Source organism: Triturus cristatus, chromosome 10 (assembly GCF_964204655.1).
Source record: "Triturus cristatus chromosome 10, aTriCri1.1, whole genome shotgun sequence".
NCBI lineage: Eukaryota > Metazoa > Chordata > Amphibia > Caudata > Salamandridae > Triturus > Triturus cristatus.
The window spans coordinates 815,996,378-816,012,333 of NC_140593.1; the positions used below are offsets into that span (position 1 = coordinate 815,996,378).

Genomic DNA, 15,956 nt, shown 5'->3' on the forward strand with positions numbered 1-15,956 from the left:
TGCGTAATACTTTATTTACGACAAGCTCATGTGACTTCTTTGGCCTATGTCTCCCACAATGCAGCAGAGAACATTAGGTAAGTGATGATGTTTCAAAAGATAGTTCACGTGACGGCATTCCATCTGGATTAAAGGAACATTTTCTTGCAGCGGAAAATTTAAAAAATGCAGTGAACAATCTGTGCATTACAAAAAGAACTATCTTTTGAAACATCATCACTTACCTAATGTTCTCTGCTGCATTGTGGGAGACATAGGCCAAAGAAGTCACGTGAGCTAAGACCACCCTTTAAAACTACATGCACGTAAGCACTTTGTGAACTGCCTCTTTCCCGTGATCAAGGCGCAAGCCGAAACATGTAGGGGCTACGGGAGGCATTGTGCTGTTTTATCCCTGAATAAAAAGACTGCAGCTCCGGAATTGGGCCTCTGTTTAACTTTTTATTGTTTTGGCGGACTTCTCCGTGTTTCTCTGAGGCCGCCCTGAAGGGTTGAAGACTCCTGGAATGGTGATTTTTGTTGGAATATATATATATATATATATATATATATATATATATATATATATATATATATATATATCCCAAACAATGAAGTTGCTCCTTCCGGATTACTGGGAATCTTGAAAGTTGGCATACACACCGGCGGAGCCAGCCGGCTAACAATATCCAATTTACAGGCGAAAACGAAGTATGCTCTCAGTAGAGTAAGACAGAATCCAAAATAGTGGACGGTCAAGTGTTTTCTTTCACATGTGTGAAATAAAACACTTGACCATCCACTATTTTGGATTCTGTCTTACTCTACTGAGAGCATACTTCATTTTCGCCAGTAAATTGGAGATATATATATATATATATATATACACACACACACACACACACACACACACACACACACACACACACATATATATACACACACACACACACACATACATACATATCTACCCTTAAAGGATGGTGGGTAACAAAATACATGCATATGCTAAAACATATACAAGTTATAATGTAGTAAACTACCATCAATATAGAAACATTACATAATGCGCAGAAAAAAAACACCTCTAATAGTAGAGGCTTACCTTAATAAAATAGATAACGTAGAACTGCCTGCCCCACTGCTGCTTCGCTATAAGTTGCCATATCCAGGCAATAACGTTGTGTGAAAGTATGAGCACTCTTCCATGTAGTGGCAAGCAAATCTTGTCCAGTGGAACACCAGTGAAAAGAGCAGTAGAAGAGGAAACTGCTCTTGAAGAATGTGCCTTGGCTTTGATCGTAAGCGGTTTACCTGCCTTAGTAGGACAAAGCTGAATACCAGCAGTGATCCATCGTGCAACAGATCTTTTTGTGACTGCAGAACCCAGTCTTAGAGGCCCATAAGATACTAGCAGTTGATCTGTTGTGCGCAGCTGCTTTGTTCGTTGCAAATAAAACTTGAGGCATCGTTTGACATCCTAAGAGCGGAGAGATTTCTCCACCGGTGAAGAAGGATGCGGGAAAATAGTGTGCAGATTAACGGGCTTATTAAGATGAAACTGAGATGGGACCTTCGGTATGAACTTAAGGTTTGTTCTCAGCATAACATAGTCCTCTGTGAAGCGCAAGTAAGGCTCTTTTATGGTGAAGGCTTGAATTTCACTTCCTCTCCTTGCAGAAGTAAGTGCAAGAAGTAATGCCACTTTCCATGTGAGAAACTTGAGCTCTAATTTGTGAATTGGCTCAAACTGTGGTCTCATTAATTGAGACAGGACTACATTAAGGCGGCATTCTGGCTGAGGAGGCCAAATGGGGTGAAAAGTCCTGAGCAATCTTTCATGAACTGCTTGATGATGCGAGAAGAGCAGAGAGAAGAAGAGTCGGACGTGCGTCTGTATCGGGAGAGAGCCACGAGGGGTACCCTTACCGATGCATACCCCAGACCTGATTTTGCCAGAGATAAGGCAAGATTTGTTCTGGAGATGAGAGAAGAGGGTGAATGTCGTTACCAAGGCACCAAGCACGAAAATGTTTCCATTTAAGTCTGTACATTTTAGTAGTAGACTCAGCTCTATCTCTGGACAATATATCCTTACAGTCCTGAGGAATGACACTCATTGAACTCAGGTTCCAGGTATGTAACTGAAGAGAAGCTGGGTGCAGATGCAGGATCTGACCTTTGAGCCAGAAGGCTCCAGTCGGAGTGACAGTTGCGCTATATAAACATACCCTCATTTCATTTCATGGTTAGGAGAGTGGTTAACACTGGCAGGCGATAAGGCTTAGATTGTGACAGCAGGAGTAGCTCTATGAACCAATGCTAGCAGGCCAACGTGGAGCAATGAGGATAAGCTGGCATGGCTCCCATTTAATTTTCATCAGCACTCTGGAAATGAGGGAGCATGGGGGAAAAAGCGTACGCAAAAATACCTGACCATCTTATCGAAAACGCATTCCCCCATGACCCTCTCTGAGGTTCCCTGCTGGCGAAGAACCGGCATTTCTGGTTCCCTTGAGACGCAAATAGGTCTAAGTTGGGTATTCCCCATTTCTGGAAGATGCAATAGAGAATTAGCTGGTTCAGTTCCCACTTGTGATTTGTTTGACGTAATCTGCTCAAGGTGTCTGCAAGGCTGTTCTTTACTCCTGGAAGATGCTCCGCCTTGATGGTTATGTGATGCCGTAGTGTCCATTCCCAGATCCTTTGAGCTCCCAAAGACAGCACTGGAGATCCTGTTTCTTTCTGCTTGTTCAGATAGTGCATGCAGGTAGTATTGTCTGTATGGTTGAGGACAGAAGATGCTCTTATCCTTGGGAGAAACGACTGGAGACACAGAAAAATCCCCCTCAGTTCCAGAAAACTGATATGCATTTTGGATAGAGATAGACTCCATTTTCCGCTTATTTGGAGGCCCCGAAAATGCGCTCCCCATCCTTTCAATCATGAATCTGTGGTTAGAACAAACTCTGGAAGAGGACAGGGGAATAACAGACCCAGAGAGAGATTGTTGGCAGACTGCTACCAAAGAAGCCCGTTTTTCTTGATCGGTATTATCTGAATGATATCGTCGAATGATCCTGTTAACTGAAACCATTACCTGTCTAATTGCTCCTGAAAGGGTCTCATCCTCATGCTGCATGAGGCATCATGAGTATGGCGGAAGACATGCCGAGAAAGGATTTGAGGAGATGGACAGAAGCGAACTCTCTTTTGTAGAGATTGTGAGCCAGAGATAGAATGGTGCTCTGTCTTTCTGTTGACAAGAATTCCTTGTTTTAGCGGGTATCCAACGTTGCTCCTAGAAAAGTTATCCGATGAGAAGGAACTAGCACAGATTTTTGATGATTGACTGCCAATCCCAGAGAGCGGAAGAGCTGTAGGCTTAAGGACATTGCCTCTGAAGCCTGATGAAGAGAAGGAGCTTTAACTAACCAATAGTCAAGATATGGGAAGATCTGTAGGCCCTTTATTCATAGATATGCTGTCATGGAAGCAAAACGCTTGGTGAGAACCCGAGGAGCTGAACGAAGGCCAAAGAGAAGCACCTTGAATTGATAGTGTGCGCCTGCCACAGTGAAACAGAGGAATTTTCAATGCTTGGGATGAATAGGGATATGGAAATATGCATCCTGCAAATCCAGGCTTGCCAGGAAATCCGAATGGTTCAGAAGTTGTACTATCTCTTGGAGAGTTACAATGCAAAAGGATTTCTTCTGCAGGTATTTGTTGAGTTTTCTGAGGTCTAGAATGGGACATCATTATCCTGACTACTTCTTCTTCACCAGAAAGATATGGGAGTTGTTAGAACTGGGGGTCTCTAGTTGGCAGAGGTAGGTACCTTTGACCAAATAGGGACCCATGCTTCTAAGTCAGGGAAAGGGGATTACACTTCTGACTGGATAACCCCTGCTCACCCCCCTTGGTAGCTTGGCACAAGCAGACAGGCTTATCTCAGAGGCAGTGTGTTAAGCATTTGTGAGCACATACAGTAATACAGTGATGACACTACAGATAGGCACCACACAGGTTTTATTAAAATAAGTACTCTTTATATAGACTTAACACAAGACCACAAATGACAACAATCCACAATACTGTGCTCAAAATTGACTTCAAGATGGTAGGATTAACTTAGTTCAAGTTGATGATAAATGCGACAAAGTTCTCACAAAAGTACCTGGATGCGTAAAGCAAAATAAACAAAAGTCTCGCAGCATTGGAGATGCGTCGGTTCCTTGCTTCGGGGGAGACGATGCGTCGCGCCTCAATGCTTGTGCAGAGTAGGGGATGCTTCTTGATCCTTACCGGAGAGGAGGTGATGCGTAGACTCTCGTGCTGCAGCCCAGTTGCGATGCGGCAAGATGGTGCCTCGATGCGATGCGACAATCCGGTGCGATGCAATTAGATGGCACCCTTGATGCGACGATGTTGAGATGATGTGGGCACGCCCTGGCAGCCTTGCGGCGACTCTGTACTTTGGCGCCATGACAGGCCCTGCGACACGCTTCTTGGTGCATCGCACTTCCAGCTCCCAGCGACACGCAGGCTCCTGCAGATAGAATTCCCAGCAAGGAAATTCAGAGGGGAGCTGGTGGTGAAGTATGTTGTCCCCGAGACTTCAGCAGGAGTCAAGCACAAGTTCAAGCCTTTGAGAAATATTCTGCAAGACGAAGTACACACAAAAGTTCCTTCTCCTCTCCTTGGCACTGAAGAGACCACTGTAGGCCAACACAGCACACTGGCAGGGGGGCAGTCCACTCCTACAGCTTCCTTTGGTTCTTCTGGAGGTTTTTCTTGTTGTTTCAGGAATGATCTAAAGTCATGGGGTCTGGGTCCCCATATTTATACTACTTTTCTCTTTGTTCTCTGAAGGCAGAGGCCTTTGCCTAGTCCAAACCAGTTCTGGTCAGTCCTGGAGCACTTTGCTGACAAGACTCCTTCTTTCCTTTCAGAGTGCAGGGCAGAGACATCAGACGCACCGCAGGAGGTGAAGCCAGAATTATGGAGGGAAGGCACAGCCCTATTCAGGTCCCAGGTGCAACTCCTCCCACCCATCTACATGCAGATCTTCCTATTCAGCCCTGTGCTGACTCATCCTCTCTCCTGGAATTCCCCAGCCCCGGTCACTCACAGAACCAAACACACAATACACAACCTAGCAGAGGCAGGCTTGGACAGTTAAGCAAGAAAATACCTACTTTCTAAAAGTGGTATTTTCAAACACAATGTTAAAACCAACTTCACTAAAAGATGTATTTTATCATTCTGAGTTCAGGGATACTAAACTCGAATTTCTACCATGCTCCCTGAGTCAGTTAGGATTATAGGATGTAATAATCAAAATGCCCATTCTGGCCTATGGGGAACAGGTAGCCTTGCAATAGTGAAAAACAAAAATGGCTGTAATTCACTATTAGGACATGCCACACACACCAGGGCATGTCCTACCTTATACTTACAATGAACCCTGCAATTGGGCCTACCATAGGGGTGTCTGATATGAAGATAAGGGAAGGTTTAGGGACTGGCAAGTGGGTGCACTTGGTCAGTCAGCATGGCAATACCAGCCTGCACATAGGCTCTGCAATGGCAGACCTGAGACACACTTTACAAGCTGCTTCTGTGGGTGGCACAACCAGTGCTGCAAGCCCACCAGCAGCATTTGATTTACAAGCCCTGGGCACACATGGTGCACTGTACTAGGGTCTGACAAGTAAATCAAATAACCCAATCATGGAGTCACTAATCAATACATCAATTTAACATAGGGAGCACTTGCACTGGGGCACTGAATGGCAGTGGCACAGTGCCCAAAGAGCATCTAAACCAGCAAAACATATCAAAAACAGAGGAGGCAATCAGAAAAAATGGAAGGGAGACTCACGCCAATAGTACCAGGTCTAACACGAGTAGAAGCCTCTTCCTCTCTGAGAGCGTGACACACATTCTATTGCTTCCTTCTGGAGCATAACCAATGCTTCCTTCTTTAGCAATTGAAGATGCTGTGGTATTGATTTTTGAGGCAGATGAGGTTGTGGAGCGGTGATAAACTCTAGAGTATGGCCATATTTTATTATATCCAGGACCCATTTGTCTGTTATTTTCTGCTGTTGGCCTAGGCAAAGAGGGGAATTTTCTAGTATGGAGTGACCGAAGGAAGAGCATCAGCCGGGAAGGTCTCATCACAGCTTTCTAACATTATCTCTGGATTGACGTTGCTGCTTTCTTCTGGGCTGTCTGGGGCAGTGCATGCTATGGCTGCTAATGTTGGCAGGAAGGATGAAAAGAGGTGTAAGTCGGAGGCTGGTATTTCTGGTAACCTCCTCGAAACTAATAAGCTCCTCTACCACATGTCCCACGAAAGGGGATCTTACTGTATTGGAGCGAGCCTTAGCCTTAGCTGTGTCAGTTTTATTTGCCTGCAAGGCGTCATCAATATGTTTGCCAAAAAGTGTTTCACCATCAAATGGCATGTCCAGAACTTTGCTCTGTACCTCAGGGCGGAACGTTGTTGCTTTCAACCAGCCCTGGTGCCTTAGGACAGCTGCTCCAGGGATTTGACGAAAAGCCAGGGAAGCCACATTCATTGAGGCGTCAGTCATTTCTGATACAGATCTTTCTCCCTCAAGAAGGATCTTTCTAGTTTCCATCCTTTTGTCCTCCGGAAGGAGGTCCATGTAAGGGGCGATATCGGACCACATCTGGTGGTTGAATCTTGCTAATATTGCCAGGGCGTTAGCCACGTGCACCGTAGTACCTGAAGTTGTTGTAAACCTCTTGCCAATGTTATCGAGGCACCTTCCCTCATCAGGTGGTGTAGTAATAGGCTCTAAAGGGTTCATTGATCTCTGCTGGGCACCCTGAGAGATGATGCAATTTGGCTTAGGATGGCCTACCAGACAAGCTGGAGCATCATCAGCAGCCTTATATTTTTTGTCAATTCTAGGCAAGATTGGGATAACCGTGGCGGGTGTCCTCATAACCTTTACACCTTCCTCCCAGATATGATCAATAGGTATCGCTCTCCCAGTCTTTCTGGATGCATCCTTAAAATAATAAAGAAAATAGTCAGACTGCTTGACTGTCATTGATAATTGAAAACGAGAAGCCGCTCTCTCCTTTAGTGGGTGGAAGCCGCCAATGTCCCTTGGCGGAGAATCCGCAGTTTGAGGAGATGGAGAAGCAGGTGTTGAAATCACAGTCCTCCCACTAATCACCTACTTGCCAATCCTTTTGAGGTTGACCCTCCTCAATTTCTCCATCATCAGAAGTATCATGCTGTGGCAAAACAGTATCCCTTACAGGGTAAGTCATAGGAGAAGTCTCAGGCCTACGTGGGGGAGATTTTAGTGGTAGAGGTGCAGTGGTTCGATTATGCTCGTTGATGCTCTAATAATGCTATGTATAAGTTAGCATTCGCTACCCCATTTGCTTTTTTGGGCTCCATTGTGTGTGTTCGAAACTAAACCTTTTCTGTTCCGAGAAATCCCCTTTGCTAAGTTTGCTTTCTGTAATGAAGAACTGCTTGTGTTAGCGCATTGTTTTCCCTTTTGGTCAAGGCCCTCTCCCACCTGCCTAGCAGACAGATCGCAGCGCAGGATAATGGCCTTGAAAATGTTCGGAGTTGTGCAAGAGACGAGATTAGAAGTTTTTTTCTTTTTACGCTGTCCGGCCACATCTGTTCCATTCTATTCCACTGTGGGCATGTTATTAGTTAATCATGCAACAAACATAATGTATCTTCATGCTTGCCGTAAGTTAGTTCCCTCTGCAGCACTGTGCAGATGGGGCCCCGCTCTGAGCGTATATAAATAAACAATATTGGTTTGTATTCTCCACTGTTCCTCTGACTCTTCACTTGGCATAGAAGGCTGAGAGGTGGTCTACGGTGACCCAGGTGGCCCTAAGGGGGTCATTCCTTCACAGGGGGCGGTGGCTGAGGAGATGGAGGAGCAGTTGAAGGAAAACAAGTGCAGTAGTCATTTAGCTTGTCCTGCTGGTTTTGAACCAAAGCTACAGGAAGGTGGGCCACGGGTTCACTAGCCAGCTCCATGTATTGAATTTTTGGATGTAGAGGGTAATTTTCCTGCTAATAACCTTAATCGTCATCCTCATCATCCTGATACTCCACATGAAGCTTAGAGGGACTGTGAGCAGGACCAAATATCCCATCATCATCAGATTCCTCCAGAAAGGTTGAAGGTGGTAAGGACGACACCACTGCAGAATCCTCGAAAAAAACGCTTAGTCGACGAGAATGTCGTCGATGGATATACAGGCATTAAGTGCAACGTTGCGACCAGGCATCAGGTACAGTGTCGTTAGCTTCATAGACAGCAGCGGTGTCTGAGTTGTCGACGAGGACATAATAGGAGAAGAAGAAATTGCAGTCACTATCGTCAACGATGCCAAAAGGGTCGACGATGAAGAGGAGGTAGTCGACGGAACCAACGTCATCGACAAGGACGCCGACGAAGAAGTTGTTAATCGAGTAATCGGCGATGAGGAAACTGTTGGGAGGCGTTGAGGCCTTGGTCGTCGCTGGAAGCATCATCGGCGGAACCGTCATCTACAGCATAGTTGTATCCGTCGTCAACAAGGAGGTAGGTGAAATGGGCTCAGATGGGGATGTCTCCATCGACGGGGACATAAGCCTTCGAGCCACAGTAATCATCATAGATGGTTGTAAAGATTTTTTCCATGTTTCTGCGAGGAATGGCTTTTCTCCTCAGCAGGAAATGAATGCTTTCCTTTTAGTGAGGTGCCTGCATCTTCCTGATGAGATTTTTAAAAAATCTTTTTCCTGGAAACACTGGTGATTCATGAGATCTTTCTCTCCTTTTAGACGTTTCCTGAGAGGTCTGAGAGGTAGAGCTCTCGTCATCTTCAGAGACGACATCAGATTTGTTCTTAAGTCTCTGAAGCCAAATCAACAGCCTACCCTCTCTGTCTTTAAGGCTTTTGGTTGAAAAAGTCCAACAAATTCTGCAGTCCCTTACCTCATGCTGAGGGTAGAGACATGAGCTCTGGTTGGCAGTCTGGTGGCCCAGGGAATTTGGCCCTCCCCAATTCCAAAACAGGTTGTAGAAAACCTGGGCGTTAAGCTGGACCAAACCCTTTCTATGAAAGTTCAGGTTAGCACTACCTAGGTCATCTGCTTCGCCACTATGCGTCTTTTAAAAAAAGTTTTTCCTTGCCTTCCTTCAACCTCCAGAAAGACACTGGTCCAGGCACTAATCACGAGTCGCCTTGATTACTGCAACAATTTGGTTGTGGCAGCCAACACCACTCTGTTGTCCAAAATGCATGTAGTGCAGAATACCACTGCATGCCTGATCTGCAACATCCCATCTTGGTCTTCCTCTGTGCCTATTTTAAAAGCTCTACATTGATTGCCCATCACGAAACGTGTCATTTTCAAGCTTTGTTGCTTGACCAAAACAGCTCTTAATCACGCACTTCATACTCTTCTTCACTCTAGACTCTCCCAGTACCAGCCTTCCAGGTCCCTCAGGTCTACTAACAAGGCATTTCTCATGAACCTGCAGTACTGCACAGCCAGATTTGGGGGTCGATCTTTTTCTTACCTCGCCCCAGTTTACTGGAACAAGCTTCCCCTTCATATCTGCCCCTATCCTGACCACTCCAGGTTTAAAAATCTCCCACAAACACGGTTGTTTTAATTTTTTAGAGTGCCATCTGTCCAGTAGCAAGTGCCGAGCTACTCCTTCGGGAGGGAGTCGTCGCACTTTAGTATCCCTAGCCCTTCTGTCACATCTGAACTTGGTAAATTAAGCATAGGTTATTTGTATTTACAAAATCTACAAATATTGGATTTTTTTCTCCTACTATAGATGATTAATTACACTGACGATTTGAATTAACAAGATGATCTTTGCATTACAGCAAATACTTCAGCTTACAGATGTTCAAATGTGATCTTTTACTCACATCCTAGTCCTGCTGAGTATCTGGACGACTTCTGCATGCCTTGTGAACAAATCCCTGCTTTTGGATGAAAGTATTCCTTTCTGGACAGAACTGACTGCATTCACCTCCGTTCATTTTAAAAGCAGCAACTATGAACTCTTGTGGCATTCCTTATGGTTAACCGCTTTTCCTGAATTTCTTTCATGTGGATTTGTATTCATTCATGTTTTTGTTAACTATTCTAATGTAGTGCCAATTATTCTATTGCTGAAATCTTTGACCTTTCCTTTGCTAACTTGTGTCACTGGCAGTCAGAATTTGCAGAAATTGAAACGCCTAAAACACAAATTATTGAAGTTGAACATCCTTTTTGTAGGATCAAGGTAGGTAGCTAGCATTTGACTTGTTGCATAATCTCCCTATTCCCCCGAAAACCCTACGCCAATTTAGAACCCCATACTACTTTCGGCTTCCTCGTGATCACTAGTTTACCAGTAAATCTGGGTTTTCCCTTTTTATAATCACAGACAAAGTGGTATCCTAATTTTAATGCGTTATCAAGACTACAATATGCAATCTCTACTTCTTTCAAGGTGGATTATGACAATGGCCTTTATTTGGGCTTACCGCCCCTTCTTCATGAAAACCGCAAGGTCTGCAAAACATCACCAAAGAGGTGACAAACACTTACAATGCCTCTTATCTTTCTAGTACAGATCCACGTGGGTGTTCACAGCTTTAAGCCATCATTCACCTGTGAGGAAATTCAGATTTATAGGTTATAGATTGTGAGTGCAAGTGTACTACAGAGCTGAATTGGCAGCCATGTCTTTTTAGTCCTAGCACCAATATAACAACCTTCCTCAAATTATGAAAATTACAGCTATTGCTCTGTGGGTAAAAGAAAAAAACTGGTGTCCTTGTTCTCTCTAGCTCTGGTTCACCAACAATTCAGATCGGTGCTCTAGCTTCTATCCTAAGACGCCTGGCTAATGTTGAGCTTTGGACACAAAACAAAAAACAAACAAAACAAACCAAAACAAATAACCAGTAAAGCCCAGCACAAAACCTTTGTCCACATTTCTTTCCAAAACACTTCCCAATCATCAGATCGGACATTCAAAATCCAGGGTTTTCACATGTTTATTACCAGGAGGCATTTTAACAGAGAAAACTGTGTCATACGGCTGACACAAATTCAAAAGCAAAAGTAACGTACATAAATGAAATCATACTATTTTTGCAGCCATGCAATTGCTTGGGAGGCTTGCACATGTCACAAAACCAATCAAGGCAACACACAAAAGAAACATTTAGTAAAACAGCATAGTCATTGTGCAGACGTTTGCAAAAAAAAAAAAAAAAAGCAGAACACCAATTAGAAATCGCCAAACATTCAGGGATAACATGATTTTTGCTGCAAAATAAAAGCAGGAGTTATATTTGGGAGCAGTGGAAAATGAATATTTCAGATGTGACCTGTTCCTAATGTGCATGAAAGTATTTTAATGGAGAGCGTAGACCAATGGAATAAGAAATGCATTCTACCTAGTTGGGAGTAAGGTCTGAGGGCACAATCTCCCGAAACAAACATGGTTGTACTTAAATTACAACCTAGTCATATTGTTACGTAAAAGGGCTAACACAAACTAGTGTCCTCGAAGTCTGGGGCTTTTGTTTTGTAAATGGCATGAGGGTTCAAATGTACACGTATTAAACAGCAGTAAATGCAGATGGTCATTGCCCGAGATTGTATTTCTTCAACACTTTGGTGTTGCTTCCTGAAGAAACATCCCCATGCCTCACACTCCATGAAATACCTGTAAGATAGCACATTCAACCTGGCAAAAAGGAAATCATTACATTACCAAAAGGAACACAAGCCCTGGTCGTACACTGACCAACATCAGTTTTTGTTGCTCTATTACTTTCAATTAACCAGAAAAAGTCATGTCATACATTGTATCCCTGTGAGAGAAAAAGTGCCTGTGTGTTAAATTGTTTGAGAGCGGGAAAAGACATGGGGGAGGAACGATGGGTAGACAGACGGATGAAAAAGCCAAGGATTCATATCCAAGGAGACGCCTTATTAAATATTAGTGCGGATCCACCAAACCCAATGCCAATCAGCAGTCTTCAAGCAAATTCACAGGCTACGCTGTATGCCACCACGTAGAAATTCAGGGATGGCACCTTGTGCATTTAAGAACAATGTGAAAAATGCAAACTCGGAGAAAGAAAAATTCCTAAGATAATTTAAATGGCAACTTAAAAAATGTTTTTAAAGGTAAATAGGTCAAATAAAAATATTGGTTTCTGAGTTAAAAGGCTTTTCACAGGATTTTTTTGCATGCTGGTGACTATTAGAGACTGGAATAAAAAATGGTGTGATGAATATAATTTTAGTATGGCTATGCCTATTAAGAATGGCACTTAACCATACCCTCAGACTATCTCTGCCACGTCAATGTAAAATGAAACATGTCACTATAACGTTAAAAAAGAAGGCGAACGGACTAAATTCCCTGAAGAGGCCAGGGCTAGTGGTGGCCTTTTAGTGGCACCGCTTTTTGCTCACACAATACAACGAAGATGGGTGGAGGCAGCAGCACAGTCAAGCTTTTGGAGAGCTGCAGTCATGCAGCCCTTTGTGGCATGCGCCCTATGTCAAAGTCACCTACTAAGTTTGCATTAGGATTCTGCATAAAAGCAGCATATAAGCAGATGATGCACAATAGTTAAGTGTGTACTACATATGACAACCACAGTGCCCAGAAACTATCAAGATGGTAAGAGGCAGAATGGCGGTCACACTTATCCATATTACCACCAAGTGCAGTGAACATAGAAGATTTAGGTATTTTTGAACAGACATGGCAGAGATCGCTCCTCTATGACCAAGCTCTATCATCGTAGAATGAAACTGTAGGGGGAAAACATAGCGGAAGAATAATTTGACATTTTAAGGGTGACCAAATGATGGAAGCACCTGCTTCTACTAGGAAGTCTTGTTGCAGGACTCCCTTGCGGTGGCCCAACATCATTCCAGAAGCATTAAACAAACATAATTCCAGTAGCATTTAGCCATGCTGCGGAGTATATGTGGTTGGTGAAGCCAGTGCGTGAAAGTTTAAATGTCCTAAAATGTGTCCATCTGAAAACAATCGAACATATATAGGTTTGTAAATATTTGAAATCAGAATTATGTTCTTGCATTGCTAGTGAAATTGCAATTTAAGTCCGAACGCAATGAAAATTCCCGAAAAGTAAGAAATCAAAAACTGAATTGCAGAAATGGCAGTTCCAACAATAGTCATCAATGTACTTGCATATTGCGGTAGAAACATTGGCACACTGACTTTTGGTACCCACTACTGCCCACCGCAGCGAGACACTGTTGTAAGCACGTGGAAAGGTGTCAGATTCCACAAGGATGCATGGTTTACAGATAAAGAAACACAAGTCAATCATAGGCCAATGTTTGCGATCATAAAGAGAATTCTTAATGGTAACAGGTTCTCTTCTTCAATTTTCTGTCTACTTCAATATTCACACGATTTGGTGCGATCATGTGTTGAGAAGAACATATGCTAACTTCCTCCCCCCCCCCCCCTTCTCCCCCTCCTTGCCGAGAGTCTTTGATGGAGTCTTCCTGCATCAGGAACGCAGCTCAGCTGGCCTTTTATGTTGAAGGGCAAAATAAATTTAGGTCAGATTGACCCAACATGCTCCTTCCACTAGGTTCATTCGGGAGAAGAAGGCTGAACATAAGTCAAGGTCACGGTGCATGAATAGGTGCTGGTACACCTAATGTAGAGGACTGGGGCGATAGCCAGAAGGCACAGCATGGTGAAAGTACACCAGCGGGTTCAGAATTCTAAAAGTGCATGAATGGAAAGTTTGGAACAAAATGACTGGTCTGACAAGTTGGGAGTTCACAAACGTAGACTGGCCAGACAGATGAGAAAGAAAGGGGCCTTGCAAGACCAAATGGGGCATGGAAAGTGACAGCACAAATGGCATTGTCTTTCAAAAAAAACGAAAAAAGAAAATCACATGATGGCTTAGGTGGTGTCTCATTTTATCAAAAGCTCCATGAAAACCAAGTTGGGATTTCTAGCCCTCATTGTCACTTGATGATAAACTGGTGAAAATAAGATGGAAGATTAGCTTAAACTGGGCTCGGGCAGAAGAAACTAGGAAATAGCCTTGCGTTTGCCGGAGGAAATCTTTCAAGGGTAATAGATCATACAAGATGCTGATTACAGAAGTAGTCTTCATGTTACAATCCCTTTTATAAGCTAAAAGCCACAGAGTGATCAGTCAGACAACAGCTCTTAGCTAATAAATGACTGGAGGATACAGTTATACCCAAGGATGGGATGCATAAATCTTAGGAGATCATATTTCGGAAATCCTACCCACGACATAGGAGCAATCTCAAAAGCTTTCATCACAGACCACGGAGTGACTTCTCAGCTTGCAAGAGCCATACTTTTCGGATGTTGAGACAGGGTGGAGGCAAAAGACACTCAGATGTCACAGGGTAGCACTAAACGATAGCGCTTGTCCCCCAGTAACACATTTAATAGATACTGGACAGCAAATCAAACTTAACACTGGCATGGATTTTAAAGCTCAGCTCAGAGGCATTTCTAATTTAGATTGAAAGCCCAGAAACAAATATATCTAGAAGTAACCCAGAATACACAGGTTCATGAATTCAGGTAGCAGAACTTAACCAACACGCTATCCATCTTGCAGCCTCACGTCTTCTAAAGCAGATCTATCCTTCTGGAATCATCTCACAAATTCATTCGTTTGACCTCACTTATCCATCATTTTATGTTAAAGGTACTGCTTCCTACTTCAAGAAGGTTGCATTTTAAGGGAGACCATACTTTTAACAGAAGAACATTTCCTGAAATTTCATTTTTCTCAAGGTTAGAGAGCTGATCTATCATTAGCATCTCTGATTTTACAAGCTGAACCTGAAAACAGTTGTGGTTGTCCAGAAGAGCAATCTTACTTCAGGTTTTAAGCACCACTGTACCCCTGAGATGAGCCTTCCATACATCGCCTGATGTCCTTGGAGCTGGCTCATGAAGAGTATATATATATTTCAAGAGTGACCAGAAGAGGGGATGTTTTGTGGAGGGGACTGTTGAAACAGATTTCTTGTAACACATATGGGTAGATTGTACAGCTTAGAGAGTGTCCGGGTGAAATTGACATTGACTAAGATGAAAGCTCTTCTTCTGTAGCATATAATCCGTCGGGCTGACAGGTATAGTGAGCTGTGCTTCTCCTCACTTTGACGCAACCAACAGGATGCAATACAGAGGCAGCAGCCGCTCAGACTAACGAAACCAGGCCTCCTCTTCCTTACTCTTCCAGAAGGACATACTCTTTAAGCGACTGTGGGAGAGGGAGCTCCTTCACTGCGTCAGGCAAGTAGCGGATCCCAAGACTGGTACGCACACTGTACCGTGTGAGGGTCTTGAGCGTGCCAGGAGTGGAGCATAGTGCAGTCAGCTTGGCACACAACTGCGGATCCCTTGCCACTTCCCGTGGCATTATGCCATCTCGTCTCAACTCAAAGTGTCCAGCAGCCCGGTGAAGGAGTTCCAAGCAGGAGTCTTCCCTCTCTGTTCCAAGTCCTCTCACTAACAAGGCCACAAGCCTGGACACTGGTGTCTGCCCCTTCAAGTTGGTCACCCTCACCTCAGCACCATGATCTAGGAGGAGTCGCACACTTTCCAGGTTGCCCTTCATGGCTGCCCAGCTGAGTGGAGTGTCGTTGTTGTAATCCACAGCGTTGACAAAGGCACCACTCTCCAAAAGGGCCCGCACACAGTCTGCATTGTTCTTGAAGGCAGCCCAATGGAGTGGTGTGTCCTTGTTCCCATCCAGTGCATTTGGGTTGGCTCCGTACTCCAACAGGATCTCCACACAGGTGTCGTCTTTCTCTGCTGCATAATGGAGGGCTGTTCGGTTATAGCCATCATGAGCATTGACCTATAATCACAGTAAAATAACAGATA

At 44.0% G+C, this 15,956-nt stretch overlaps 1 protein-coding gene across 1 annotated transcript in view; it reads right to left on the reverse strand.

Moving 5' to 3' along the window:
- Window positions 1-11,037: 11,037 nt before the first annotated feature.
- The window catches only part of ASB8 (ankyrin repeat and SOCS box containing 8), a 115,591-nt gene continuing 110,672 nt past the window's right edge, over window positions 11,038-15,956 (reverse strand). The window contains exon 5 of the mRNA XM_085628401.1: window positions 11,038-15,930. Coding sequence (XP_085484527.1) covers window positions 15,298-15,930 — 633 coding nt within the window. The 3' untranslated portion in view covers window positions 11,038-15,297. The remainder of the gene's footprint in view (window positions 15,931-15,956) is intronic.